At 71.6% G+C, this 25,725-nt stretch overlaps 3 protein-coding genes across 11 annotated transcripts in view; 1 reads left to right on the top strand and 2 right to left on the bottom strand.

Moving 5' to 3' along the window:
• Window positions 1-19,855, bottom strand: part of PDE4A (phosphodiesterase 4A) — an 86,752-nt gene extending 66,897 nt beyond the window's left edge. For both annotated transcript variants that reach the window (XM_068421795.1, XM_068421796.1), the window contains exon 1: window positions 19,852-19,855. The gene's annotated coding sequence lies outside the window, so the exon portion shown is untranslated. The remainder of the gene's footprint in view (window positions 1-19,851) is intronic.
• COL5A3 (collagen type V alpha 3 chain) lies at window positions 37-23,818 on the top strand. Of its 8 annotated transcripts, none has more exons than XM_068421785.1 (69): window positions 37-263; window positions 1,274-1,653; window positions 1,745-3,390; window positions 6,842-7,009; window positions 7,122-7,335; window positions 8,060-8,222; window positions 8,706-8,828; window positions 8,994-9,140; window positions 10,120-10,224; window positions 10,305-10,460; window positions 10,609-10,656; window positions 10,803-10,844; window positions 10,921-10,983; window positions 11,163-11,237; window positions 11,376-11,459; window positions 11,535-11,591; window positions 11,682-11,735; window positions 11,808-11,861; window positions 11,985-12,038; window positions 12,142-12,195; window positions 12,395-12,448; window positions 12,533-12,577; window positions 12,771-12,824; window positions 12,905-12,949; window positions 13,145-13,198; window positions 13,292-13,336; window positions 13,452-13,505; window positions 13,883-13,927; window positions 14,022-14,075; window positions 14,182-14,226; window positions 14,504-14,557; window positions 14,732-14,839; window positions 15,178-15,231; window positions 15,318-15,371; window positions 15,542-15,586; window positions 15,944-15,997; window positions 16,141-16,185; window positions 16,356-16,409; window positions 16,573-16,626; window positions 16,702-16,755; window positions 16,855-16,962; window positions 17,090-17,179; window positions 17,263-17,316; window positions 17,493-17,600; window positions 17,687-17,794; window positions 18,109-18,162; window positions 18,303-18,356; window positions 18,462-18,569; window positions 18,719-18,772; window positions 18,899-18,952; window positions 19,045-19,098; window positions 19,236-19,289; window positions 19,451-19,558; window positions 19,701-19,754; window positions 20,008-20,061; window positions 20,251-20,304; window positions 20,400-20,453; window positions 20,588-20,695; window positions 20,859-20,912; window positions 20,993-21,046; window positions 21,157-21,264; window positions 21,360-21,413; window positions 21,604-21,639; window positions 21,759-21,812; window positions 21,910-22,153; window positions 22,269-22,381; window positions 22,535-22,603; window positions 22,711-22,947; window positions 23,023-23,818. In XM_068421785.1, exons 4-69 carry the CDS (start codon window positions 6,874-6,876, stop codon window positions 23,167-23,169), a joined length of 5,202 nt encoding a protein of 1,733 aa, XP_068277886.1. In that variant the 5' UTR covers window positions 37-263; window positions 1,274-1,653; window positions 1,745-3,390; window positions 6,842-6,873; the 3' UTR covers window positions 23,170-23,818. The 8 variants fall into 8 exon arrangements, with proteins under 8 accessions (XP_068277886.1, XP_068277885.1, XP_068277884.1 ...); XM_068421784.1 differs by having other exon boundaries at window positions 37-1,190; XM_068421783.1 differs by having other exon boundaries at window positions 37-1,653; window positions 1,745-2,648; window positions 3,091-3,390.
• RDH8 (retinol dehydrogenase 8) lies at window positions 1,015-4,326 on the bottom strand. The gene is made up of 6 exons (XM_068421797.1): window positions 3,974-4,326; window positions 2,172-2,333; window positions 1,903-2,082; window positions 1,728-1,821; window positions 1,458-1,641; window positions 1,015-1,378 (listed from the first exon to the last, which is right to left on the bottom strand). The coding sequence occupies exons 1-6, from the start codon at window positions 4,077-4,079 to the stop codon at window positions 1,154-1,156; spliced, it is 951 nt and encodes a 316-aa protein (XP_068277898.1). The 5' UTR covers window positions 4,080-4,326; the 3' UTR covers window positions 1,015-1,153.
• Window positions 23,819-25,725: the final 1,907 nt, after the last annotated feature.

The raw sequence follows: 25,725 nt of genomic DNA, 5'->3' as shown, positions 1-25,725 counted from the left end.
TGCCCGCCGCTCCCCCGGGGCCGCCGCCCCGCATTCCGCCCGCCGTTGCCGGGGTTATACGGCCTCTTCCCCCCTCCCGCTCGGCCCCGCCGCCCTCCCCCCGGCCCCGCAGCCCCACGGGGACCCCCCTGGGCCCGGCCCGGCTCCCCCTGCTCCCGCCAAGGCGCGGGGTGCGAGGCCCGAAGGGCCGGAGCCGCCTCACCCGCCGCCCCGGCCCCGCGAACCCCCCGGCCCCGCCGTCCCGTATCGCCGCCGGCGCGAAGGTCAGTGCGAGGGAGCGGCGGTGGTGGGGGAGGCGAAGTCACAGGCTTTACTGGTCACTCCCAGACCCCCGCGGGTCCTCAGCACCCCCGGAGCCCCTCCTGATGGCCCAGAGCCCCCCCAGGTCGCCCAAAGCCTCTCTCTGGGCTCCTCAGATCCCCCACAGCCCCCCCAGAGCCCCCTCGGGCTCTCCAGGTCCCCCAGAGACCCGCCTGGCTCCTCAACACCCACAGAGCCCCCCAGATGCCCCAGAGCTCCCCCAGGTCCCCTGGAGTCCCCCCAACACTCCCAGGTCCCTCAGAGCCTCCCTCTGGGCTCCCCAGAGCCCCCCACATCCCCCTCAGCGCCCCCCTGGGCTCCCCAGAGCCCCCCTAGAGATCCCCCTGGCTCCCCAGCACCCCCAGAGCTCCCCCAGGTCCCCTAGAATCCCTCCCAACAATCCCAGGTCCCCCAGAGCCCCCCCAGGTCCCCCAGAGCCCCCCCAGGCTCCCCAACAGAGCCCCCCCCCACACCCTTCCAGGCTCCCCAAAGCCCCTCAGGCTCCCCAGCCCTTACGGTTCCCTAAAACCCCCCAAAGCTCCCCCTACCCCAGCTCCTCACCCCACAGGTTCCCCCAACTCCCCTCTCCAGGCTCCTCAACTACCCCCCAAACCCCCCAGACTCCCCCCAGCACCCCCAAAGCTCCCCACCCTCCTCCCCATCCACCCGAGGGCTCAGCCCCACCAGGGCAGCCCCCCCCCAACCCCATCCAGCTCTGACGCCCCCGGGGATGTGTCCAGCCGCCGCCACCTGCTGCGAGCAATGCCATGGGGGGGGCACAGGGCCGGCGCCCCCCTCCCCACCATCGAGGGGCTGAGCTCCACCCCGCCCCGTCCCCAGGGGGTTGCCCCTCTCAAACCGGGGTGACCCTGCGTCGGAAGCAGCCGCAGGTGAGGCAGCGCAGGGCGGCCACGCTGAGGTGGAAGAGGGTGCCGTAGTTGAAGAGCAGGTTGTAGTAGGTCCTCACGGACAGGTCCCCCGAGGGATCCGCGTACTTGAGGGCCACCAAGGGCGTGTAGAGGCCGTTGGTTTGCACGCGGAAAGCCGGCCGCTGGGCCCCGAGCACGTCCACGACCACCTGCGAACGGAGACGGGGAGCTCAGGACCGGTGTGGGACCCCCTGAAAGCCACCCCCTCCTCATCTGCCGGCCCCACACCTCGGCCACGGCGGCGGGGCTCTGCCCCAGCGTGGCGAAGATCTCCTGGGAAGCGGGCAGGTACACGTCCTTGAAGTACCGCAGGGTCGCCGGGTCGGCGCCGGGGTATTCGGAGCGTGAAACCTCCTCCATGAGCTTCAGCTCGAAATCCGTGTTGACGGGACCCGGTTCCACCATGGAGACGCTGCGGGGTGAGGTGGGTGCTTAGGGTGGGGGTCCAGAGCCACCCTTGGGCCCTCTGGGGTCCCCCCTGCGCCCCCTCCCACTCACAAGACGTTGAACTGCAGCAGCTGCACGGCCAGGCTCTCGCAGAATCCCTCCACGGCGAACTTGGAGGCGGCGTAGACGTCGTTGAAGACGATCCCTGCGGGCGCAGAGGGGCTCAGCTTGGCGAGACCCCACCCCAAGAGTGAGGACCCCCCCCACAGCGGGACCCCTGCCTCACCCTGCAGCCCCATGACGCTGCTGATGACCACGATGTGCCCGCTCTGCCGCCGCTTCATGTCGGGGAGGACGGCCTTGATCATCCTCACGGCCCCGAAGAAGTTGGTCTCGAAGACGCCCTTCATCTCCTCCACGCTGATGCTCTCCACGGGGCCCACGTGCCCCACGCCGGCGTTATTCACTGCGGCGCAGCGTCGGGGGGAGCTCAGAGACCCCCCCCCCACCCCACCGGGGTGCCCGGCGTGGCCCCCCACCCACCGCCCCGCTCACCCAGCACGTCCACGCGGCCCCCGGGGATGCTGGCCACGCACTCGGCCACCGAGCTGTCGCTGCAGACGTCCAGGCGTTGGATGCTCAAGGTTTTTCCCAGCGCAGATCCCGCCGCCGCCTCTAATTTCTCCTTCTTCCGTAGGTCCCTCATGGTGGCGATGACTGGAGAATCACGGAATCGTTTGGGTTGGGAAGGACCTTTGAGACCATCGAGTCCAACCCTTACCCCAGCACTGCCAAGGCCACCACTAACCATGTCCCTCAGCACCACATCTACACGGCTTTGAGATCCCCCCAGGGATGGGGACTCCACCACTGCCCTGGGCAGCCTGTTCCAACCCTTGACAACCCTTTGGGTGAAGAAATTGTCCCTGATCTCCAACCTAAACCTCCCCTGGGGCAACTTGAGGCTGTTTCCTCTCGTCTTGTTACTTGGGAGAAGAAACTAACCCCCACCTCACCACACCCTCCTCTCAGGTAGAGCCATAAGGTCTCCCCTCAGCCTCCTTTTCTCCACACTGACCCACCCCAGCTCCCTCAGCTGCTCCTCACAAGCTCTCCAGACCCTTCTCCTCGTGCTCCAGACCCTTCACCACCTTCGTTGCCCTTCTCTGGACTCGCTCCAGCACCTCAAGGTCTTTCTTGTCGTGAGGGGCCCAAAACTGCACTCATGATTCGAGGTGTGGCTGAAGTCCAGGGGGACGATCCCTGCCCTAGTCCTGCTGGCCACACCAGTGCTGATCCAAGCCAGGATGCTGGTGGCCTTCTTGGCCACCTGGCCACGCTGCTGGCTCATATCCAGCCGCCATCAACCAACACCCCCAGGTCCTTTTCCAGCCACTCTTCCCCCAGCCTGGAGCGGTGCGTGGGGTCGTTGTGCCCCAAGTGCAGGACCCGACACTTGTTGAACCTCACTCAGTTGCCCTCGGCCCATGGATCCAGCCTGTCCTGATCCCTCTGTGGAGCCTTTCTACGCTCAAGTGGATCAACACTCCCACCCAACTCGGCGTCGTCTGCGAACTCACTGAGGGAGCACCCGACCCCCTCCTCCAGATCGTGGATAAAGACATTGAGCAGAACTGAGCCCTGGGGACACCCCTTGTGACCGGCCACCGGCTGGGTTTAACTCCACCACCACAACTCTTTGGGCCTGACCATCCAGCCAGTTTCTCCAGGAGATGCTGTGGGAGACTCTGTCCAAGGCTTCACTGAAGTCCAGGTAGGGGACACCCCCCGCCCCAGCCCTGGCCAGGGGGACCCCGGGCGCCAGCCGAGGTCGGCGGGTCAGGCCGGGCTGGCGTTGCCTAAGCTGCTTTGGTAACACGCCCTTTAATCCCCCCCCAACCCCGGGGCTAATCCCCAGCCCCACCGCGGTGACGGCGGAGTCGTGGGGTCGCACACGCGTGTGTGTGTGACAGCGGGTGGCACGGGGAGGGCGTTGCAGGGACCACACGTGTGTGTGTGTCCACCCCGGGGTGGGAGCGTGTTGCCAGCCCTGTTACACGCGTGTGTGCTCGTGCTTGCGCCACCCGTGTCCTCGTGGGGCTGCCCCATGTCCCCAGGCAGGGCGGTGGGTGGGGGACACGGGTGCTGAGGGGTGGGGGTCTGCAGGACTTGGAGTCCTGGGGGCTGCGAGGAGCAAGACCCCAAACCCCGCACCCTCCCCAGCCTGCTGCCCCGTCCCCGAGGCTCCTGTCCCCGAGGCTCCTGTCCCCGAGGGTCCCGTTCCCTCCTTGCTGGGGCAGACGTGGGGCTGTGGGTCCCCTGGGATCACGTGGAGGGGTCCCCTCCCTGCTCCTCACCCTGGAATCGTTGCTGGGGGTCCTGCGCCAGCCTGACGGCGACGGCGAGGCCGATGCCGGAGGAGCAGCCGGTGACGAGGACGGTGCGGGGCGCGGGGGCGGCCATGGCTGCGCCGGCCTCCGGTCCAAAGGCTCTTATGGGATCAGGACACCCGGCGTCACGTGGGAGCGGGATCAACCTCCCCGGGGGCAGCCCTGGGGAGGGCACGGGGGTCCGTGGGGCAGCGGCCCCCTCCCCTGCCCACCGGCACCCCCTCGGAGGGGCACGTGGCTTGGGGACAGGCGATGGCACGCGTGGCTGCGGCCCCGTAGCCAGTTGCCCACCCCACAGCCCCCCAAATGGGTCATGAGGGTCCGTGGGGGAGCTGGGACGAGGTGGCTGAGGGTTGGGGAGGGGGCTGCGTTGCCCCCAAGAGCTTGGCGGGGGGTGGGGGGCAAAGGCTCGGTTTGAGGGGGGGGCTGGGGGCACCCGTGGGGGCTCGTTACCGCAGAGACGCCGGTAAATATTTGGAGGGGAACGGGGCAGCGGGGGAGCGGGGCCGGCGGCCGTGAGTCAGGCGATGAGGCAACGGGGCGACTCGGGCCAGGAGGGCCCCGGGGAGCCCGGCCGAGCCGCAGCTGCACCGCGGGGTGGGGGGGGTCCCCCAAACCCCCCCCCCCCTCCCCGGCCCTGCTGTGGGGATGGGTGCTCTGAAATCCCCACCTCGGGGTAGGGCTGGGAGTGGGGTGGGGGGCTCTGCACCCCTAAATCTGCTGTGGGGCTGGGAGTGGGGTGGGGGGCTCTGCACCCCTAAACGTTGCTGTGGGGCTGGGAGTGAGTTGGGGGGCTCTGCACCCCTAAATCTGCTGTGGGGCTGGGAGAGGGGTGGGGGGCTCTGCACCCCTAAACCCCGCTGTGGGGCTGGGAGCAGGGTGGGGGTCTCAGCACCCCTAAACCCCCCATCCTCGCTGTGGGGCTGGGAGAGGGGTGGGGGTCTCGGCACTCTTAAACCCCCCATCCTCGCTGTGGGGCTGGGAGAGGGGTGGGGGGCTCTGCACCCCAAAACCTCGCAGCGGGGCTGGGGGCCCCCGGGACCGTTCGGGGCCGTGGGAACTCGCAGCCGGGGACCCCCCCCCCCCCCCCGACCCCTCCCCGGTGCCCGCCCGTAGGCCGGGCGGGAGGCGGGGGCTGCCGGTGGGCCGGTCCTCCCCCTCCCCTGCCGTCCCCTCCGCCCCACCGAGCCTGGAGCGGGCAGGGCGGGCTGCGAGCTCCGGTACCGGACACCGGACACCCCCCGGTACCGGGCACCGGCCATGGAGGGTCCCCCGCTCCCCGCCGCCCTCCTCGCCGCGCTCCTCGCCGTGCTCCAGGGGCTGCCCCCGGCCCGGGCAGGTAACGGGCACCGGGGACGGGGGGGGGACGACACCCCACGCGTGTCCCAGCTCCCCCCCACCTTCCCCGTCCCCGGGCTCCGTGGGGAGGTGGGGGGGGCACCGGGGGGCTGAGCCCCGTGGACCGGGCGGGGGGGACGCGGGTGTCCCCGGGGGGTCCCCGCTGCTGTCACGCGTGGGGGCCCTTCAGCACCACGGACAGGGCCCGGGGGGGGGGGTCCGGGCACCCCTGGTGGGGGGCGGGGGACACGCAGGGACGGGGCTTGGGGGGTCCCCCGTGGGTCCGGCCGTGGGGTGATGGCACAGCCGGTGACAGGGACCCCCCAGCCCCCCCCGGGTGTGGGTGTTCCCTGTGGGTCCCTTGGGGGGGGGGTGCTCCCCGTGGGGAGGGGGTGCTCCCCCCCCCAGGGCAGGGGTGCTCCCCCCGGGGCAGGGATGTGGGGCCGAACGGGGGGCAGTGGGGGGGTCTGGGGGGGCACCTGGAGGTGAATAACGGGGGTTAGCACCGGCGTGGGGTCCCCGAGGCCGTGGGGGGACTGGGGGGGGGGGCCCCGCTCCCCCCAGCTTCGCCGCACCCTCCCCCTTGGCCTTACCGGGAGCGGTGCCGGCGGGTCCCCCCACCCTGAGCCCCCCACGCCCGCCTCTGGCATCCGCAGGGGGCTCGGCCGGTACAGCCCGCCCCAGGGCCACCCCCCAGCCCCGTAGCGGGGGGTTCCCAGCCCCGTGGGGGCCCCCCCCCCCCACCCCGGCATGCCACGGCTGGGTGACGGCTCTCCCCGGGGGGACGCCGGCAGGAAGCCGGACCCGTGCGCCGGGGTCAGGAGGGCCTGAGAGACGGCTCGGCCCGAGCGGGGTCAGCCCGTTCCCAGCCTGGCCCTGTCCTGCCGTGCCCCCCCCCGACCGTGCTGGGGGGGCTGGGGGCAGCTGGGGGGGAATTACCCCCCCTTCCCACCCCGATCCCCCCGCCTGGCCTGCCCGGACAGGCCTCTCGGCAGGCAGGGAGGGTGGGTGGGTGGGTGGGTGCTGCCCCAGGCTGGGGGGGCCCCGGTGCTCTCTGATGTCCCCCCCCACCCCGCACCCCCCCACGCACACCTGGCTGCGCCGGATTAACCCTCCCCGCACCCGGGCGCAGCCGGTGCTCGGGGTCCGTGCGGGGAGAGGGGCAGCACCCCCAACCCTCTCCCCACGCCCCCACTTGGGTGCAGCCGGGTTGCGTTTAGGGGTGCCGGGGGGGGGGTCTCCCATGGGTGACGGAGCCCTCCCACCCCACGGGGGTGCACCCGTGGGGTGCAGAGCGGGGCCCGGGGGCGGAGGAATGCGCTGAAGGAATCTGGCGGCAGCGGGACCGGACCTTGGGCCCACACAGCTGCCTGGCACCGGGCCGGCTCCGCTTGGCAGGAGGCGGTCAGGGGGATGGGGACGCGGCGAGCAGCCGGCGGGGGGGGTCTCCGATGGGTCCCCCCCACCCCTCGACGCGTCCCCCCGCTCTCCCCGCAGCGGTGCCCGTGGACGTGCTGCAGACCCTGGGCATGCAGGACGGCCGGGATGGCGTCACCGTCACCGCTGGGCTCTGCCCGCAGCGCCCGGGCACCCCAGACCCCGATTTCGCTTTCCGCGTGGACAACCGCACCCAGCTCAGCGCGCCCACCCGGCAGCTCTTCCCCGGTACGGCCCCGGCCCCGCCGCGGGGTCAAACCGAGCCGCTCCCGGGGGCGAGGGTCCCCTTTGGGGGTGCAGAGGTTTAACCTAACGCTGCTCCTCTTCCTCCCCGCCGCAGACGGCTCCTTCCCCGAGGACTTCTCCGTCCTGGCCACGGTGCGGGCGCGGCGCGGGGCACAAGCCTTCCTGCTCTCCCTCTACGACGAGCGCGGCGTGCAGCAGCTGGGCGTGGAGGTGGGGCTCTCGCCCGTCTTCCTCTACGAGGACCAGGAGGGGCGGCCGCCCCCCGAGAGATACCCCGTGTTCCGCAGGGTCAACCTGGCCGACGGCAGGTGAGCGCTGGGGACGTGGGGGGACGGGGGTGTCGGGTCCTCCGGGCACTGGGTGCTCTGTGTCCCCTGGGTCCTCCAGGTCCTCTGGGTGCTGTGTCCTCTGGGTGCCAGGTCCTCTGGGTGCTGGGCACTCTGTGTCTCCTGGGTCCTCCAGGTCCCTGGAGGTGGGTCCCCTGGGTGCTGTATCCCCTGGGTGCCAGGTCCCCTGGGTGCCAGGTCCCCTGGGTGCTGGGCACTCTGTGTCTCCTGGGTCCTCCAGGTCCCTGGAGGTGGGTCCCCTGGGTGCCAGGTCCCCTGGGTGCCAGGTCCCCTGGGTGCCAGGTCCTCTGGGTGCTGGGCACTCTGTGTCTCCTGGGTCCTCCAGGTCCCTGGAGGTGGGTCCCCTGGGTGCTGTGTCCCCTGGGTGCCAGGTCCTCTGGGTGCCAGGTCCTCTGGGTGCTGGGCACTCTGTGTCTCCTGGGTCCTCCAGGTCGCTTGGGTGCTGGGTCCTCTGGGTGCTGTGTCCCCTGGGTGCCAGGTCCTCTGGGTGCTGGGCACTCTGTGTCTCCTGGGTCCTCTAGGTCCCTTGGGTGCTGGGTCCTCTGGGTGCTGGGTCATCTGGGTGGCATCCAGGTGGCACCCAGGGGACCCAGCACCTGGGGACACAGAGGACCCAGGGGGCACAGCACCCAGGGGACCCAGCACCCAGGGCCCCTCTTGCTACGCCTGAGTCCCGTCTCCGCAGGTGGCACCGCGTGGCGTTGGCCGTGGAGGGCACCAACGTCTCCTTGCTGGTGGATTGTCACCTCCTGGCCACGCTGCCGCTGGAGCGGGGACCTCGGCCTCTCGTTAGCACCGAGGGGGTGACGATTTTCGGGGCCCGCCTCCTGGACGAGGAGGTGTTCGAGGTGGGTCCCTCCCCGAATCCTTGTGCCGGAGGCCCTGGCTGTCCCGCAGCACCCTCGCCCTGGTAGGGAGGGGACTGGGGAAGGTGGGGGCACCCAGTTGCCCTGGGGGCTGCTCTCTGTCCCCGTGGCGTGTCCCCGTCCCCGTGGGGTGACCCCGTTCCCCTCCCTGCATTCCTGCCCGCTGCAAATGTCAGGGGCCGCGGGCCAAGAGGCGGCATTGAGGCAGCGAGTGGGGCTGGTCCCCCCACCCTGCCCCTTTTGTCCCCAGCACACAGACAAGGGTCCCTTTGTCCTCTGGCTGCCCCCTGCACCCTCTGCCCGGCCGGGGGGGTGTCCACGGTGGCCACCCCAAGCAGGGACAGGGCTGGCCACGAGCACCGGCTCTTGCATGCACGTCCGGGGTGTGCGTGGGCAGCTGGGGTGCAGATTTGGGGGGGGCAGAAACCCCCCTCCCTCGTGCTCCCCCCTCCTCCTTTGCCACAGGGTGACGTCCAGCAGCTGCTGATCGTGCCCGACCCCGAGGCCGCCCGCTCCTACTGCCAGCTCTACATGCCAGGCTGCGACCAGCCCCTGCTCTACCCGCTCCTCGCCCCCTTCCCGGAGGAGGTGAGCACCCAGACTGGGAAGGCGGAAAGGCTGGGGGGGACCCTTGGGAGCCCCCACCCTGCCGGGCAGCCCTCAGGGGTGCTGCCAGGCTCGGTTTCACCGAGCTGCCAGGGCCCCTGATGCCCACGTTTCTCTCCCCGCCGGCGTCTGCGCTGGCCCTGGCAGAGCGGCCTGGAGCCCACCGCCGCCCCACGCAGGAAGGGCAAGAAGGGCAAGGGGAAAGGCAAGCGCAAGGGCAAGGGCAAGAAGAGGAGGAACAAGGAGCTGCTGGAGCAGCACGAAGCCTCCGTGCCCCCCGTCGGGGCCAGCCAGGTAGAGAGCGGGACTGACCCTCCCCTGCGGCTGCTCAACCCGCCCCGGTTAACCCAGCGCCAACCTGTTCCTTGCACTTGGCTCCTCGTGCTGGGATGGGGCAGCCAGGACCCGAATCCGGCTTAAATACGGAGCGGCTCCGGGTGTGCACGGCCTGGGGTGGACCCGGATGAACCCCAGCGCTGGCGGTGCCCAAAGCTCGTGCCGTGCCACACGCGGCCTCTTGCAGCCAGAGCGACTCCCAGCCGCCTCTTTGCACGGTCCAGGACAAAGCGGGGAGCTCCAGCCCCCGCCGAGCCGGACCTTTGGGTCGGTTGGACGGGGCTGCGGGGCTCTGGCTCCTCCCTGGGGTTTGGGGGAGCCGGGGCAGCCGGTGTGTCCCCACAACGGTGCCGGTCCCGCTGGCACCCAGGGCTGAGCCATCCCCGCGGCTCCTGGGCTGGCGGGAGCCGGTGGGGATCCCGTGGGTGGAGACGGTGGGGCAGGGCAGGAGGCAGCCCCCCGCCTCCGCCTTTGGCCCCTTTGGCTCTGGAAATGGGTCAGGGCTGCAGCTGGGGACGGCGGCGCTGGCCAAGGGCGGCCCGGGGCCGGTGGCCCCTCCTGCCGATGAGTCAGGCTTGGCTGAGCCGGGCCGCAGAGACCCGGCGAGGGGTGGCCGTGCTCCAGGTGCTGCTGGGAGCCAGGGGCCGTGCGGCCCCGGTGTTGGGGGGGGGGAACGGGTATCCCTGAGCCCTGGCTCGCCTCCCCCTCTGCCCCGGCACCGCCGGCGCTCCCCGAGGAGCAGGAATCCCCGTGTCCCAAACGGGGAACGGCGCCGGTGTCCCGAAGCCACGCAGGGGCTGTGGTGGGGTGGGGACACCTCGAGTCTGACTGTGGCACCCCACAAAAGCCTGCGGGACCCCGCGGGGGTCGTGGGCCAGCCCCTCCCTCTGCCGCAGCGCTCCCCTCCTCACCCCGCGCCCTTTCCGCGTCGCCCAAGGCCAGCGCGCCGACGCCGTCCCCGGAGGAGAGCTCCCCGCCACTGGCCCCCGCCAGCCTCGCCACCACCGTGAGCGTCACCCTGAACGGCACCGGCCCCCTCGAGGTAGCGCCGGGGCTGGGGGCTGGGGAAGGACAGGGTGATCCCCCCCAGCTTCGCACCCCCAGCGTCGCCCCGTCCCTTAGGACGCCGGTGAGGAGCTTGTGCTTGGACTGGAGGAGGACGCTGGGGCTACCAGCACGGAGCTGCCGGGCTACGAGGACTACGACAACGGGGACCCTGCGAGCCGGGAGCGGTTCGGCCCTGCTGAGAGGGAGGAGACGGTGGCCCGGGCTCCCCAGGTAACGCTGGCGATGGGGATGGGGACCCCCAGAGCGACAGCTGGCCAAGCTGGGGCCACGGTGTGGGGTCCAGGGGCCACGCAGGTGGCTCGGGGGGACCCTTCAGCCCAGCCCAGCTCTTGGCCCGTTCTCACGCCGGCGTTTGCAGGAGCCCAGCTTGAAGGGGGAGAAGGGCGAGCCAGCCGTCGTGGAACCGGTGAGTGGGGGACATGTGGCTCCCAGCCCTCTGCGGCACCCCAGGGCCACCCCGGGGGCCAGTGTGGCTCCCAGCCCTCTGTGGCACCCCAGGGCCACCCCTCGGAGGCGGTTCTCAGGACGGGGGCTCGCTCCCTTTCCCTTTAGGGTCGTCGATTCGAGGGGCCGCCGGGACCCCCAGGCCCTGCGGTGAGGAGCGAGGGGCCGCTGTGGGGAGGGGGGTGGGAGATGCCAAAGCGTTAACGTGCCTCCGTGTTCTCCGCAGGGGGAAACGGGTCCCCTGGGACCACCGGGGCTCCCAGGGCTGCCCGGGGACCCCGGAGATCAGGTACGGAGCGGGCGGGGGGGGCCGTGGCGGGGCCAGAGCTGCCCCGTGGCGGGGCCGGGGCCGCAGGCGTGGCGGCGGGTCCTGCCGGTGCACGCCGGCGTGCGCGCGGGGCGATGGAGCTGCAAGCCCCGACCTGACAGCTGATGGCTTATCCCCCCCCTCTCCTTCCCCTCCGCTAGGGTCCCGCGGGACGGCCGGGGCTGCCGGGAGCCGACGGGATCCGCGGCCCCGCGGGGACCATGATCATGCTGCCGGTGAGTGCTGGGGCAGGACGGGACCCTCCGCGGAGGCCAGAGGGGGGACAGCTCTCTAGGTGACACGGAGCTGGCTGTCCCCAGCGCTGGGGTCCAGTGGCTCCCCCCCCCATCCCTCACCCTGCTCCTTCCCCCCAGTTCCAGTTCGGTGGAGACTCCCTCAAGGGTCCCACCGTCTCTTTCCAAGAAGCCCAAGCCCAAGCGATCCTGCAGCAGGCGAAGGTGAGGACCCCCCTGCCCGGCCCCCCTGCCCGGCCTCCCCCTCCCTCTCACCCCTCTCCTCCCGTCTCTCCCCAGCTGGCCATGAAGGGTCCCCCAGGGCCCATGGGGCTTACGGGCCGCCCGGGACCCCTGGTGAGTACAACTGGGGTGTGGGTGCCCACCCCAGTAAGATGCACCTTGCCAGGCCCATGGTGGGGTCTCCACACTCTCTTGTTTTTGTAGGGTCTACCCGGACACCCGGGCCTGAAAGGAGACGCAGGGGACACGGGGCCACGGGTGAGTCTTGGGTTGTGCCCCTGGCAGGGGGCTGGCAGGCAGGCCCAGACGCTCTCCCCTCCTCTCCACCAGGGTCCCCGGGGACTGCAGGGCCCAGCGGGGCCGCCGGGGAAGCTGGGCAGACGGGTGAGCGCTGGGGGGTCGGGGTTTGCCCCCCCTAAATGTCCTTGTCACCTGCCAAGGTGACATCCCTGTCCCGAGGGGCTCTGAGCCTCGGGCCTCTTCCCACCCCCTCGACTGATCCCGCAGGGTCGTGCCGGAGCGGACGGTGCCAGGGGCCTCCCAGGGGAAACCGGACCCAAGGTTTGGTGCACGGGGCGGTTACCGGGGCGGGGGGCCGGGACACCGGGGTCCTGGTGGGGCAGCGGGGACGTGGGCTCAGCCTGGCGCTTGTCCTGCCCCACAGGGTGACAGGGGCTTCGACGGGCTGCCGGGGCTGCCGGGCGAGAAGGGCCACAGGGTAAGTGGGACCACGCCGTGTCCCTCCTGCCACCTCCATCCCCACACCGTGTCCCCTCCTGCCACCACCATCCCCACACCGTGTCCCCTCCTGCCACCTCCATCCCTGTGCCATGTCCCCTCCTGCCACCACCATCCCCGTGCTGTGTCCCCTCCTGCCACCGCCGTCCCCGTGCCGCCTCACCCTCTGTCTTCCGCAGGGTGACGTGGGGAAGCCGGGACCAGCGGGCCCCCCAGGGGAGAAGGGTGCCAAGGTGAGGAGCGTGGGGAGGGACGGGGCAGGATCAGGCCCTGCTGGTGCTGGCGGCACGTGCTCAGCTCCGCTCTGTCCCCTCCAGGGCTCCGACGGCCTCCCGGGACCGCGGGGGCAGCCTGGGGAGCCCGTAAGTACCTGCTGGTGGCACCAGGACCCCGGCCCGGCCTCTCCCCCAGCCCCAGGAGCAGTGGGGGGCACGCTGGGCCCCCGCCTTTCTCCCTGGGGCTTTTAGGAGGAGAGATTTGGGTGCTGGACCCCCCCACCCTGGGGTGCTGGGGGTCTGTGCTGCCATCTGAGCCCCCGCCGCCCCTCTGTCCTAGGGTACGCGAGGCCTGGTGGGCTCCCGCGGCTCCCCCGGACTCCCCGGACCCCCGGTATGAGCCACGGCCTCGTCCTTGGTGCGGTGTCACCTCGGGGTGCAGCATCGCCCTCACCCTCCCTCCTTCCCCCACAGGGTGCCAGCGGCATCGACGGGGCACCGGGACCCAAAGGCAACGTGGTGGGTGTCAGTAGGGGCCCCCCTGGGACCACCCAGCCCCAGGGAAGCCAGCGGGGTGCTCCAGGGAGGGGGAGGCCGGGCTGGGGCTGCCCTCGTGGGGTGCGTGGGTGCACGGGGGTGCAGCGAGGGTCGGGGGGACACATTTTGGGGGGGTTTTGCTGCACTAAAGGACTTTCTCTGTGCCCACCTCCGCAGGGGATCCACGGGGAGCTGGGACCCCCGGGGCAGCAAGGGAACCCCGGGCCGCAGGTACGTGGGGGTGATGGGGGGCCATGGGGTGTCCCCGTGGGGCTGGGGTGCTCCCGCAGCCCCTTCCCAGCACCCCGACCTGTCCCCTCGCAGGGTCTGCCCGGCCCCCAGGGCCCCGTCGGGCTGCCAGGGGAGAAGGTGAGTCAGGACCCAGCGTGGACTGGGGGGGTCCAGAGCTGCCCCAGCACCTCGGAGCAGGTGACAGGGGTGACCCCGGTCCCTCTGTGTCCCCACACGTCCTCCTCTCGCCCAGGGCCCGCCGGGGAAGCCGGGGATACAGGGAGTGGCTGGGGCCGACGGGCCCCCGGTGAGTACTGGCGAGGGGCTGTGGGGTCACTACAGTCCCCAGCAGAGCGGGGACCCCAGGGCAGTGTCACCATCGTGGTGAGGGGCTGTGGGGTCACTACAGTCCCCAGCAGAGCGGAGACCCCAGGGCAGTGTCACCATCCTGGTGCGGGGCTGTGGGGTCACTCCGGTCCCCAGCAGAGCGGGGACCCCAGGGCAGTGTCACCGTCCCATCAAGGGGCTGTGGGGTCACTCTGGTCCCCAGCAGAGCGGGGACCCCAGGACAGTGTCACCATCCCATCGAGGGGCTGTGGGGTCACTCCGGTCCCTGGCAGAGTGGGGACCCCAGGGCAGTGTCACCATCCCAGCGAGGGGCTCACGTCTTGTGTGTCCCTGCAGGGTCACCCTGGCAGAGAAGGGCCAGCTGGAGAGAAGGGCCTCCAGGTAAGGGGCTGACCCCCCCGCCGTGCCCCCCAGGGGGGACAGGGTCCTCTTAAGGAGGGGGTCCCATTTTTGCTGACCCTCCCTCTGTCCCCAGGGCCCTGTGGGTGCCCCTGGTCCCGTTGGCTATCCGGGACCCCGTGGGGTGAAGGTAAGCACAGCCCCCCCGCTCCGTTGGGGTCTGTGGTGTCGGGGGTGGGGTCAGGCGGTGTCCCCCGGGCTGGGGTCCTCCCTCCGACCCCCCTGTGTCTCTGCAGGGGGCTTCTGGCTTGCGGGGCCTGAAGGGCAGCAAAGGGGAGAAGGTAAGGGGGAGAGGGGACAGCAGGGGACGGGGGGCCTTGTCCCGGGGGTCCCTGGTGTTGGGGGGCACTTGTCCTTGCCCTGGGATAGCTACGGGGTGGGGGGACACCGGGGCTGCAGCTGGGGTCAGCCCCTCGGGGCTGGGATTTGGGGTCAGCCCCTCAGCGTTGGGATTTGGGGTGAGCCCCTCGGCGTGGGGATTTGGGGTCAGCCCCACGCTGTGACCCCCACCTGAGCTACCACAGTCTCAGCCCCCCCCAAAACGTGTCCCTTGTTCAGGGAGAAGACGGATTCCCCGGCTTTAAGGGGGACATGGGCCCCAAGGGTGACAGGGTAAGTGGGGTCCCGGGGTGGGGGTCTCCTTGCCAGGGCTGTGTGGGGTGGCTGCAGGTGCCACGAAACCCCGTGCAGGATTTGGGGTGCTGTGGGGGGGGGACACAGCTGGGGACAGCTGGGGACCCGAGGCAGCAGCCCCGTGCTCCCCGCGCCTCTGCGCTCCCCTTCCAGGGTGACCAGGGCCCGCTGGGTCCCCGCGGCGAGGACGGCCCCGAGGGGCTGAAGGGGCAGACGGGTCCCGTGGGGGAACCGGGCGCTGCTGGCCCCGCAGGCGAGAAGGTGAGGGGAGCCCTGTGTCCCCGTGTCCCCGTCCCCACATCCCGGGAGCCCTGTGTCCCCGTGTCCCCATCCCCACGTCCCGGGAGCCCTGTGTCCCCGTGTCCCCATCCCCACACCCTGGGAGCTCTGTGTCCCCGTCCCCACGTCCCAGGAGCCCTGTGTCCCCATGTCCCTGTCCCCGCGTCCCAGGAGCCCTGTGTTCCCATGTCCCCATGTCCTGGAAGCCCTGTGTCCCCATCCCCACGTCCCCGGAGCCCTGTGTCCCCGTGTCCCTGTCCCCATGTCCCCGTCCCCACATCCCTCGCAGCCTGCTGCTCAGCTCTCCTCTCTCCCTCCAGGGCAAGCTGGGGGTGCCGGGTCTCCCGGGCTATCCGGGGCGCCAGGGCCCCAAGGTGAGCATGGGGGAGCCTTTGGGGTGTCCCCAGGACCCCAGGTGCCTCCTGGGCCCTGGGTTATCCCTTGTCCCCTCTCTCCGTAGGGCTCCACTGGCTTCCAGGGCCCCACGGGGCTGGCGGGAGAGAAAGGCAAGAGGGTGAGTTGGCCCCGTCCTGCTGTGTCACCCCGTCCCCCACATCCTGCTCTGCCACCTCCTCTGCGAGCCAGATTGGGCACTGTCCCCTCGGGGGGCACACGGGGGGAGCGTGGGCGAGCGGGGGGCTGCCCCACATGCTGCTCTCCCCACCACCTCCCCTGTCCTTGCAGGGCAAGGCCGGCCCGGCCGGGCAGACGGGACAGCGAGGGCCCCCGGTGAGTGACCCTGGGCTGGGGGTGACAGGAATGACCCCGTGTGCTGTGGCCGGTGACTACCCACCGTGACCACCATGGGGTCCAGCTGCATCCCACCACCACCACCATTCCCAACACCCCACAACGACCATCCTATGGCAGCCAGACCCTGGGGACCACCGTAACCCACGCCAACCACATCCCAAACATCCGCCTGTGTCCCATGGGAACACCCTGGGGCTACCCATGTCCCCCCCAGCTCCCCACCCCGCTCCCTGCCCTCTACCCCCCACATCCACCCCACTCTCCCCTCTCCTTACCCTATTCTCAGCCCCACTCCCTGCCCCACACCTTCTCACCCCACTCTTGCCTGCTCAGGGCCTCCCAGGGGAGCGAGGTCTGCCCGGTCCCACAGGGAAACCCGGCCCGAAGGTAGGTGGGAACCCAGTCCCCGTTGTCCCCCCACGTCCCCGCACTGTGCTCAGGGCTCCCTGGCAGTGGGTGCTGGCAGTGGGTGCTGGGTGGGGAGGGTGGGGGTCTTCACTGCTGCCTCCAGCCTGTTTCTGTCCCCCCAGGGAGATCCTGGCCACGACGGGGCCCCCGGCGCGGGGGGAGAGAAGGTGAGTGGGGGGCTGTCAATGTTCACGGGTGTCCTCCTGCAAAGGCACCCCAGGAGGGGACTGGGCACGGGGAAAACGGGGTGCTGGGCATGGGGCGAGGGTCTGGGTGCTGTGGGGCTGTGGGGGCAGCCCCTCTGCCGCTGACTGTGGGTTTTCTGTCCCTCCCACAGGGTCCCCAAGGTCCGCAGGGACCCAACGGCTTCCCGGGCACGAAGGGTCCCCCCGTAAGTGGTGATGTCTGCGCCTGGTCCTGCGTGGCACGGCGTGGGGGCCAGGCTGGCACCTCCTTCCTCCCCCCGCTGCGCCCCGTGGGGTGCAGGCAGCGGAGGGGGGAGCCCAGCGACGCAGCCCGTATCCCCCCACCCCGTTACCTCTGCTCCTGCCCAGGGTCCCGCCGGGAAGGACGGCTTGCCAGGGCACCCGGGACAGCGTGGCGAGCCGGTGGGTCCTCTGCCTGCCCTGGGGTGGGGGGACACCCCTGGCAACACCCAGCATTAACCCCGCTCTCCTCTGCAGGGGTTTCACGGCAAAACGGGCCCCCCCGGCCCCACAGGGGTGGTGGGACCGCAGGTGAGCGCCGGGGATGGCGGCAGGAGGGGGTTGTGTTGAAGCAAACCCGGTGGGATGGAGGGACCCCCCCCCGATGCTCACCCCGCTCCTTCCCCACAGGGTAAATCGGGCGAGACGGGACCTGTGGGAGAGAGGGGGCACCCAGGCCCCCCCGGCCCCCCGGGGGAGCAGGGCCTGCCCGGAGCCGCTGGCCGAGAAGGAGCCAAGGTAGGAGCCATGCCGGGGGTCCGACCGCTCACCCGGACCCCCCCAGGCGTGGGCTGGGGGCACGAGGGCTCTCCTCGGCTTGCTGGGGACGGAGCAAAGCTGTCTGCTCCTCCTCTCCACCTCGTAGGGTGACCCTGGCCCCGCTGGCATCCCGGGTAAGAGCGGCCCCCCAGGCATCCACGGCTTCCCTGGCACACGGGGGGCACCCGGAGAGACGGTCAGTGCTGTCCCCAGGCCTGTCACAGTCCTTGGGGAAGGGGAGGAGGGTCCTTTCTGACCATCTTTCCTGCCCTCCCACAGGGCCCACCTGGTTTGAAGGGTGGGGAGGGTCCCCCTGGTCCCCCTGGACCCACGGTGAGTATGAAGTGCTGTGACACTTGCGGGGTTCTCCGGAGTTTTGGGGTTTCTCTTGGTTGTAGCTACTCCTCGGGCAGGTTGAGTATCAACTCCTGGTTGATAAAGGTTTCTTTGGGGAGGAGGAAGACTGCCGGGGCCTTCTTCCCTCCACCCCACCTCTCTCTTCTCGCCAGGGTTCCCCCGGAGAGCGAGGCCCCACGGGGGCTGCTGGAGGCATCGGGCTGCCGGGCCGGGGGGGTGCACAGGGCCCCCCCGGCCCCGTTGGCGAGAAGGGCTCCCCGGTAGGTGTGGGGCAGGGTGTGGGGTGAGGCGGGAGCCGTGGGGCCCGGCCAGCCCCGCTCTCAGCCCTTCCCCTTCCTGCCCACAGGGTGAGCGAGGTGCCATGGGGCCGGCTGGGCACGACGGCATCCAGGGTCCCGTGGGGCTGCCGGGCCCAGGCGGACCCCCCGGCCCCGCCGGAGAGGATGGGGACAAGGTAAGTGAGGGGGCAGCAATGGCTGCTTGTTTTCCTACCAACAGCACCCCAGGATGGGCACTGGGGACCAGTCCCCTCGCCGAGGGCACGTCCCAGGGCTGAGGGACCTCCGGGATGGGGCAGGTTTCCCCCGTGGCTTCCCGGGAGCGGGCATTCCCCGGGCGGCAGCGGGCTGCTGGTCCTGGCAGCCATCCTTGGCACTGCTGCCCAGGTGGTGGCAGGTTTCCCCGGTGCCGGGATGCCCTTGGCCGTGGCTCCCCGGCCGTGGCAGCGTTCCCTGGCTGCCGGCTCTCACCCTCTTCCCTTTGCCACAGGGGGAGATGGGGCTTCCCGGGCAGAAGGGCAGCAAAGGCGACAAGGGCGATGGGGTGAGTGCCAAGGGGCTGCTCTGCCCCTGGGGGGGTTCTCCGAGGGGCACAGCGGCTCCGGGAGGAGGAGGAGACGGGAGCAGCGAGGTGGGAGATGGTTGGGGGCTGCCCCAACTTTATTGGGTGCTCCTGTCCCATAGGGCCCCCCAGGACCGACAGGAATCCAGGGACCCATCGGGCACCCCGGCCCCGCCGTGAGTAGCTGCCGAGCACCCTTCCCACCCCCCCTTTTCAGCTCCCACCCCACACTGGGGGTTCTGTGGGGTGGGGGGCGCTGACCCCACGCTCCCCCTCGGCAGGGAGCGGACGGGGAGCCGGGGCGCCGCGGGCAGCAGGGGATGTTCGGGCAGAAAGGAGACGAGGGGCCGCGGGGTCACCTCGGCCTGAGCGGCCCCCCTGGCCTGCAGGTGAGGAGCGGAGCGGGGGGGGCTTGGGTCTGCCGGGACGGGAGGGACAAGGGACACGCCACTCGGGGCTCTGCCTGGCCCTGGGCACCCTCTGCCTTGCCCAAGGGGCTTCCAGACCCGCCCTGGGGGCTAACCCGTGCTCCCCGCAGGGCATGCCGGGCCCACCGGGCGAGAAGGGTGAAAACGGAGACGTTGGCCCCATGGTAAGGGCACCCCGTGCCCACTGCTCCCCCTCCACCTCCTCCCACCCTGTCCCCAGCTCCCCACGTCCCCCCTCTCCCCTGGGAGCCGCGTGGCTCACGTCTGACCCCGCTCTGTCCTCCCCAAAGGGTCCCCCTGGCGCGCCGGGACCCCGTGGGCCGCAGGGACCCAGCGGTGCCGAGGTGAGTACGGCCCTGGGGGGGCTCGGCGGGGGCTGCTGGATGCAGGGGGCTGCCCCCAACGTGGGTACCCCCCCCCATCCCCTTGCCTTTAGGGTCCCCAGGGAATGCCGGGCGGCGTGGGACAGCCGGGTGCCGTGGGGGAAAAGGTAAAGCTGGCACTGGGGAGGGCGGCGTGGGGCTGGGGCTGGGCAGAGCTGCGTGGGGCTGAGTTAGGGGGCTGGCGCTGGGCAGAGCTGCCCGCACCACCCCACAGCGTCCCCCCAGTTGCTGTTCTCTCACCCAGGGTGAGCCGGGCGAAGCGGGAGATCCCGGAGCCCCGGGGGAGCCCGGACCAGCCGTGAGTGTGGCAGAGGGGGACGGGGTGTCCTTTGGGGGCAAGACAGGGAGAGCGGGGCCAGATCCTGCCCTCGCTGGGCACGGGAAGCCCGGGCAAAGCTCCTGGGGAACATCTGACTGCCCCTTCCCTGGCTCTAAGGATCCCACACCCAATCTCCACAGGGCGTGAAGGGAGACGTGGGGGAGAAGGGGGACGCGGGGCCGTCGGGAGCAGCGGGACCCCCCGGCAAGAAGGGCCCAGCGGGAGAGGATGGAGCCAAAGGCAACCCGGTAAGGGGAGAGGCGGGGGGGTGCCGCCACGAGCCCCCACGTGCCCCCCGGCAGCCCTGCGGGCACCGGTCCCCGTCCCTGCCTCTGCTTAAGGTCTGGGGCTCCCTCCCTGTCCCACCCTCGTGTCCCCTTCTCTCTGCAGGGTCCCATCGGCTTCCCCGGAGACCCCGGCCCCCCCGGAGACCCCGGCGTGCCGGTGAGTAGCCCCTGCTCACCGTGGAGTAGAGGCAGCCCCACTCTTGGGGTTTCCCCAGGGCTGGAGCCACCCCCACGTCCCCCACGTGTCACCCGCTGCCTCGCTGCCGTCACCCCGGGGTGCTGGTGGGGTTGGGGGGTGCCAGGACGCCACGGTTCTCTCCCTGCGCCGCCTCCCGGTGTCCCAACAGCCCGGGGGTGGGCTGGGGTGGGGGGCTTGGCTTGGTGGGTGCTCACCCTCCCCTGTGCCACAGGGTCTGGATGGAGCTGCTGGAGAGAAGGGTGACAGCGGGGACCCCGGTCTGCCGGTGAGTGGGGCACCTGGGGGTGTCAAAAGGGGGGGGGTCACATTCCCCGCGGGACCACCCCGGGCTGGGGGGGCTTGAGGGGCTCTGGCTGCGCCGTGCTGCTTCCCGGGGCTCTTACCCAACCCTCGCCCCCCAGTGCCAGCCGTGGGGCTCCCCCCTCACCCCAAACTCCCACTGGGTTCGTTTCAGGGTCCCCCGGGTGCATCGGGGGAGCCGGGTCCCCCGGGTCCCCCCGGACGGAGGGTGAGTAGGGGAAGGGAGAGGGTGGGATGGGGAGGGACAGCGTGGGGTGAAGCGGGGCTCAGCGCAGCTCCCGGTGTCCCTGTCCCCTCGTCCAGGGACCCGTGGGACCGATGGGGCGCGAGGGGCGCCAGGGCGAGAAGGGTGCCAAGGTGAGCGGGGGCCGGTGCGCCCCGGGGCTCCCCAAACCCACTCCCCTCCTGAGGCTGGACCAGACCCCCCTGGAGAGGTGGGGCTGGGTCCCAAGGGGTGCCACCCTCAGCCCCATCTGTCCTCCTGTCCCCAGGGACAGCCCGGCACCGAGGGGCCACCTGGCAAGACGGGCCCCGTGGGGGCACAGGGGCCACCGGGACAGCCGGGCTCGGAAGGACTCCGTGGGATCCCCGGCCCTGCCGTGAGTGGGGGGCTGCGGGCAGGGGCGTCCCGTGCCCATGCGGGGCTGGCCGTGTCCCCCGGGGCTGGAGGACGTCCCCTCGGGCACGGTGGCTGCAGCTGAGGGGTGCTGCAGCTTGGAGGGGCGCAGCCTCGGCCCCTCGCCCACACCGAGTCTCTTGTAGGGCGAACAAGGCTTGTTGGGGGCTCCGGGACAAGCGGGACCACCCGGTCCCCTGGTGAGTCAGGGTGAGGGAGCCCTGGGTGACCCGAGCCAGGCACGGGCCAGGGCGCACGACACCCTCTCGGCCTCTTGCAGGGTCCCGTGGGTTTGCCTGGCCTCAAGGGAGACCCTGGCCACAAGGGAGATAAGGTGAGACGAGGTGACGGCCACACAGGAGCTGGGGTCCCTCGCCCCGGGCTCGTCCCCGCGCCCCCCTGGTCGTGGGGAGGGGGCTGCCTCACGCTGCCCTTCGTCCCCAGGGCCACGCTGGCCTGATCGGGCTCATTGGACCTCCAGGAGAGATGGGGGAGAAAGGAGACCAGGGGCTCCCGGGCATCCAGGGCCCCCCGGGACCCAAAGGAGACCCTGTGAGTATGTTGGGGTCTCCCCTGAGCTCAGGGGCTGGGTGAACATGGCAGGGGGGCCCCCTCGAGCACGGGGCTGATGCTGTCTCTACCCCCAGGGTCTGGCTGGCCCCACCGGCCCCACTGGGCCCCCCGGCCCCCCCGGGCTCTCGGTGAGTATCTGCCTGCGCCGTGTGGGCTCCCCGAGGGGCTCCTGCCTCCCCTGAGCTCACCCCAGACCCCCGGGGAGGGTGAGAAGGGCAAGGGGGGAACCCGAGTACCCCAGGGAGGGGTCGGGGGCAGCTGCCGTGGGGTCACCGCGGGCCTGGCCGGTGCCCCTCTCCTCTCCTCTCTTCCCCACAGGGACCCTTGGGCCAGAAGGGCTCCAAAGGCTCGCCGGTGAGTGCTGGGGGGGGGAAGGGGACGGGGACGGGGTGGGGGGACAGCTCCTAACGCGCTCCCTGGGGACAACCCAGGGCCTGCCGAGTGCCACGGTGCTGAGTCCTCTTCTCTTGCAGGGCGCTCTGGGCCCCCGAGGTGACACAGGCCCCCCCGGTCCCCCGGGACCGCCGGTGAGTAAGGGACAGACACCGCTTCACGGCTGTCCCCTCCCGGGAGGGCTCCGGTGTCCCCAGACCCGCCCCCTCCTCCTGTCCCTCTCTGTCCCAGGGCCGCCCGGCCGAGCTGCTGGAGCCGCTGCCCTCGAGCCGGGGCAGGAGGCAGCGGCGAGCGAGCGAAGGGGATTTGGGGGGGCAGGGCCCCCCCCCCGATTACGAGGGGCTGGAGGAGGTTTACGCGTCGCTCAGCTCCCTGCGCACCGAGGTGGAGCGGCTGCGGCGGCCCCTGGGCACCCCCGAGAGCCCCGCACGCGTCTGCCGGGAGCTGCAGCTCTGCCACCCGCACCTCCAGGACGGTGAGGTTTGGGGGGGGTCACCAAAACCCCCTCCGAGGGAGGGGGGGACTGTACATCCAGGTCAGAGCCAGCGGGGAGCCGGACCGTCCGTCTGTCTGTCCTTCCTCCTCCGCAGGCGAGTACTGGATCGACCCCAACCAGGGCTGCTCCCGCGACGCCTTCCGGGTCTTCTGCAACTTCACGGCCGGCGGCGAGACCTGCCTCTTCCCCGATAAAAAATTTGAAGCCGTGAGTTTGAGGAGAGAGGAGCTGCGTGTCCCGAACCAGCGGGGACACGGCGGGGCGGGGGGGGGTGTTTTGGGGGTTGCTTCCCCCCCTCCATGCTCTGTGGGGCCAGGGGGTGGAGAGGCTTCACCCCCAGCCCCACCTCGTCACCCCCAGGTCCGCCTGGCCGCGTGGAACAGGGAGAAGCCGGGGACGTGGTACAGCACCTTCCGCCGGGGCAAGAAGGTGGGAGCGTGGGGGGGGAAGGTGGGGACCCCCGGCGTGGCGTCACCGTGGCCCCGGCGCAGGCGGGTGTCCGTGCCCCCATCCTGTCCTCCTTCCCCACCCCGTAGTTCTCCTACGTGGACGCGGACGGGAACGCCGTCCCCGTCACCCAACTCACCTTCCTGCGTCTCCTGAGCGCTGGCGCCCGCCAGAACTTCACGCTGAGCTGCCAACACGCCGCCGCCTGGTACGACGCCCGCGCCGGCACCTTCGCCCGCGCCCTGCGCTTCCGCGGCGCCAACGAGGAGGAGCTGGGCCACGACCACCCCGCCGCCCCCGTCCGTGCCCTCCACGACGGCTGCCAGGTGAGTCCCCTTCACACCTCCGTCCCCTTCGCCATCGCTCGTCCCCGTGACGCCACGTTGGCCACCTCCCCACAGGGACGCCAGGGCCAGGAGCGGACGGTGCTGGAGGTGGCGTCGTCCCGTGTCGAGCGGTTGCCCCTGACCGACGTGGCCGTCGTCGACTTCGGAGAAGCCAACCAGAAGTTCGGTTTCGAGCTGGGACCCGTCTGCTTCGTGGGCTGAGCGCGGCCCCGGACAGCGTGCGGGGAGGGAGACGGTTTGGGGGGGGGTCTCCGCTCCCTCCGTCGCCCCCCACACCAGGGACAGTGACCCAGGGCCTGCTCTGGCATACTCAGGACTCGGAGCCGCCGCGGTGCCGTCCCCTGTGCCCGCACGGCCCCCCCCTTATTTATACTGCCGGCTCCCCGCGCTGGGGGGGAGCTGGGGCAGCGCGCCCCGAACTGGAGGGAGGGGGTTCAGGCCAGCCCCCCCTCCCCGTGGTGCTACGACGCTCCCCGAGAGCCCCCTTAGTGAAGCACTGGACGTGCCCTCGGCACGGCAACACCGCGAGCCCCGTCCCGGTGCCTGCGGGGACCGCACGGGGCCTGATCCATCCCCCTCCCCGGCCACCGCGGAGCCGGTGTCCCCGTGCCAGGCCCCGACGCAGGGGGCACTCGGTGGTGGGTGTTAAACCTCCTCCTGCACCCCCTTAATGCCCTACCCCCTTCTGGGGGGAGCGGGTGGCGGGGGGAGCCCCCCTGCCCCTTGGGGGGCAGAGCCTGTCATCCCATGGGGGTCGTGGGGACGTTGGGACAGGGCTGGGGCCACCGGCGAGGCTCAGCCCCGGTCCCGGTGCCGTCGCGGTTGCTGTACGATAAACCGACTGTATCGAGGCCGTCTCCCACCCCGAATCCTTTCACCGATCGCCATGGAAACGGGGCGGCCTTTGAGGGGTGGGGGCTGCGCACCCCAAATTGGGGGTCGGGGCGCCCGGAGGCTGCCGGGCTCGTGTCACCACGTCCCCAGGGGACCCGGGGCAGGAGGGGGGGACCTGGGGCTGCCCCCTCAAACCTCCATCCCCAGGGACCCCAGAGAGGGGACCCGGGACTGTCCCCCCAATCCTCCCCCCCAAAACCTCCATCCCCAGGGACCCGGGGCAGGAGAGGGGGACCCAGGGCTGCCCCCCCTCAAACCTCCATCCCCAGGGACCCCAGAGAGGGGACCCGGGGCAGGAGAGGGGGACCTGGAGGGGGACCTGGGGCCATCCCCTGTCCCCCAAACCTCCATCCCCGGTGGACCCAGGATGGACGAGGGGACCCGGGACTGTCCCCCCGATCCTCCCCCCGCCAAACCTCCATCCCCAGGGACCCCAGAGTGGGGACCCGGGGCTGCCCCTCAATCCCCCCCCCCTGAACCTCCATCCCCGGGGGTCCGGGGCAGGGGAGGGGACCCGGGGCCACCCCGGGTGAGGGGACCGGGTGTCCCACCGCGCATCCCCGCGGCCGGTACCCCGGGAGCCGCGGGGGGGGATGCTCGGTCCCCTCCCTCCCTCCCGGTTCCGCCCAGCACAGCCCGGTTCTGTCCCACCGGCACTTCCAACCTCCGTTACCGGCCGCGCCGCCCCCCGCCCCGGGCCGGTGCCGCGGCTGCAGCCGGTAACGGCGGGGCCCGGCCGGGGCGGGGGCGCGGACAAAGGCGGCGGCGGCGGCGGCGGCGGGGCCCGGCCGGGGGATGCGGCTGCGCTGAGCGGTACCGGCACCGGCTCCGGTACCGGCGCGGGGGGGGCTTCGGTACCGGCAGCGGTGGGGCGGCCCCGGCGGGGTCGGTGCCTGCAGGATGCGCTTCCTCCCCGGCCTCGTCCTCCTCCTCCTCCTCCTCCTCTCCGCCGGTTCCCCCGCGATGCAGGTGAGGGCGGGCGGGGCCGCCGCGGACCGGGGGTGGGGGGGTTCGGGGGGGACCGGGAGGTGCCCTCCGGTTCCCCCCGGGGGTGCCCGTTTGGTACCGGGGCCGGTTGGGGGGTGCCAGGACCTGCCCTGGGTGTGGCCCCAGGATGGGGACCCCGGGGGGGGGGGGGGGGGCACCGGGCCCCCCAAGGTGCCCACTGAGGGATGCGCTCGGGGGGGGTCGGGGTGTTTGTGGGTGGCACTTGGGTGCTGGGGTCCTCCCCGAGCCCCCGGTGGGTGCTGAGTTTCACCCCAGTGTCCCACCACCCTCGAGGGTCCGTGGCCACCCATGGCCACCTGGGTGCAGGGTGGCATGTCCCCTCCTCAGATACCCCCAGGGGGTGCCTGGAGCGAGCTGGGGGTTACTGGGGACCTCGCCCTGTGCCAGCGCGGTGGTGGGGACACGTGGGTGACCGATGGCTCTGGGGGGGCCGGCGTGGGAGCCGTCACACGTGGCCACCGAGGACGAGGGATGGCACCAGCCTGGATCTGTCCCATGTCACCAGGGCCGTGCCCCGTGCTGGGCCCTGGTACTGGTGGGGTCGTGGGGTGGTGGCTGTCCCCACCCTGGGGGACACCGTGGGGTTGTGGGTGGGTCCAGGTCAGCCTGGGGGGGGGAGCAGGCACCCATGGGTGCACCCCGGCAGGGCTTGGGGCTGGTGCTGGCCCTGTGCCATGATGAGCTGCCCGTGGGGGGACAGAGGGGTGACCTGGGTCCCCTGAGAGCTGCCACCATGGGAGGGACTGGCCTCCTTGGAGCCAGCTGTGCTCCAGCTGTGCCCAGCACTGCCCACCAGAGCGGGTGTCACCGGCTCGTGCACCGTGTCCCACCCGCATCCCTCAGCCCCGTGCCACC

Source organism: Nyctibius grandis, chromosome 35 (assembly GCF_013368605.1).
Source record: "Nyctibius grandis isolate bNycGra1 chromosome 35, bNycGra1.pri, whole genome shotgun sequence".
Classification (NCBI taxonomy): domain Eukaryota; kingdom Metazoa; phylum Chordata; class Aves; order Nyctibiiformes; family Nyctibiidae; genus Nyctibius; species Nyctibius grandis.
The sequence above is the reverse complement of the archived record's forward strand: the minus strand, read 5'-3'. Positions and strand labels throughout refer to the sequence as shown.

Coding starts and splice junctions, on each gene's coding strand:
- RDH8 (XM_068421797.1), bottom strand. CDS start 4,079: ATGGCCGCCCCCGCGCCCCGCACCGTCCTCGTCACCGGCTGCTCCTCC. Junction 1,642..1,727: donor CTGCTGCAGTTCAACGTCTT/GTGAGTGGGAGG, acceptor CTCACCCCGCAG/CGTCTCCATGGTGGAACCGG. Junction 1,379..1,457: donor GCCCCGCCGCCGTGGCCGAG/GTGTGGGGCCGG, acceptor CTCCGTTCGCAG/GTGGTCGTGGACGTGCTCGG.
- COL5A3 (XM_068421788.1), top strand. CDS start 5,267: ATGGAGGGTCCCCCGCTCCCCGCCGCCCTCCTCGCCGCGCTCCTCGCC. Junction 13,928..14,021: donor CTGGAGAGAAGGGCCTCCAG/GTAAGGGGCTGA, acceptor CTCTGTCCCCAG/GGCCCTGTGGGTGCCCCTGG. Junction 21,265..21,359: donor CGGGACCCAAAGGAGACCCT/GTGAGTATGTTG, acceptor CTCTACCCCCAG/GGTCTGGCTGGCCCCACCGG.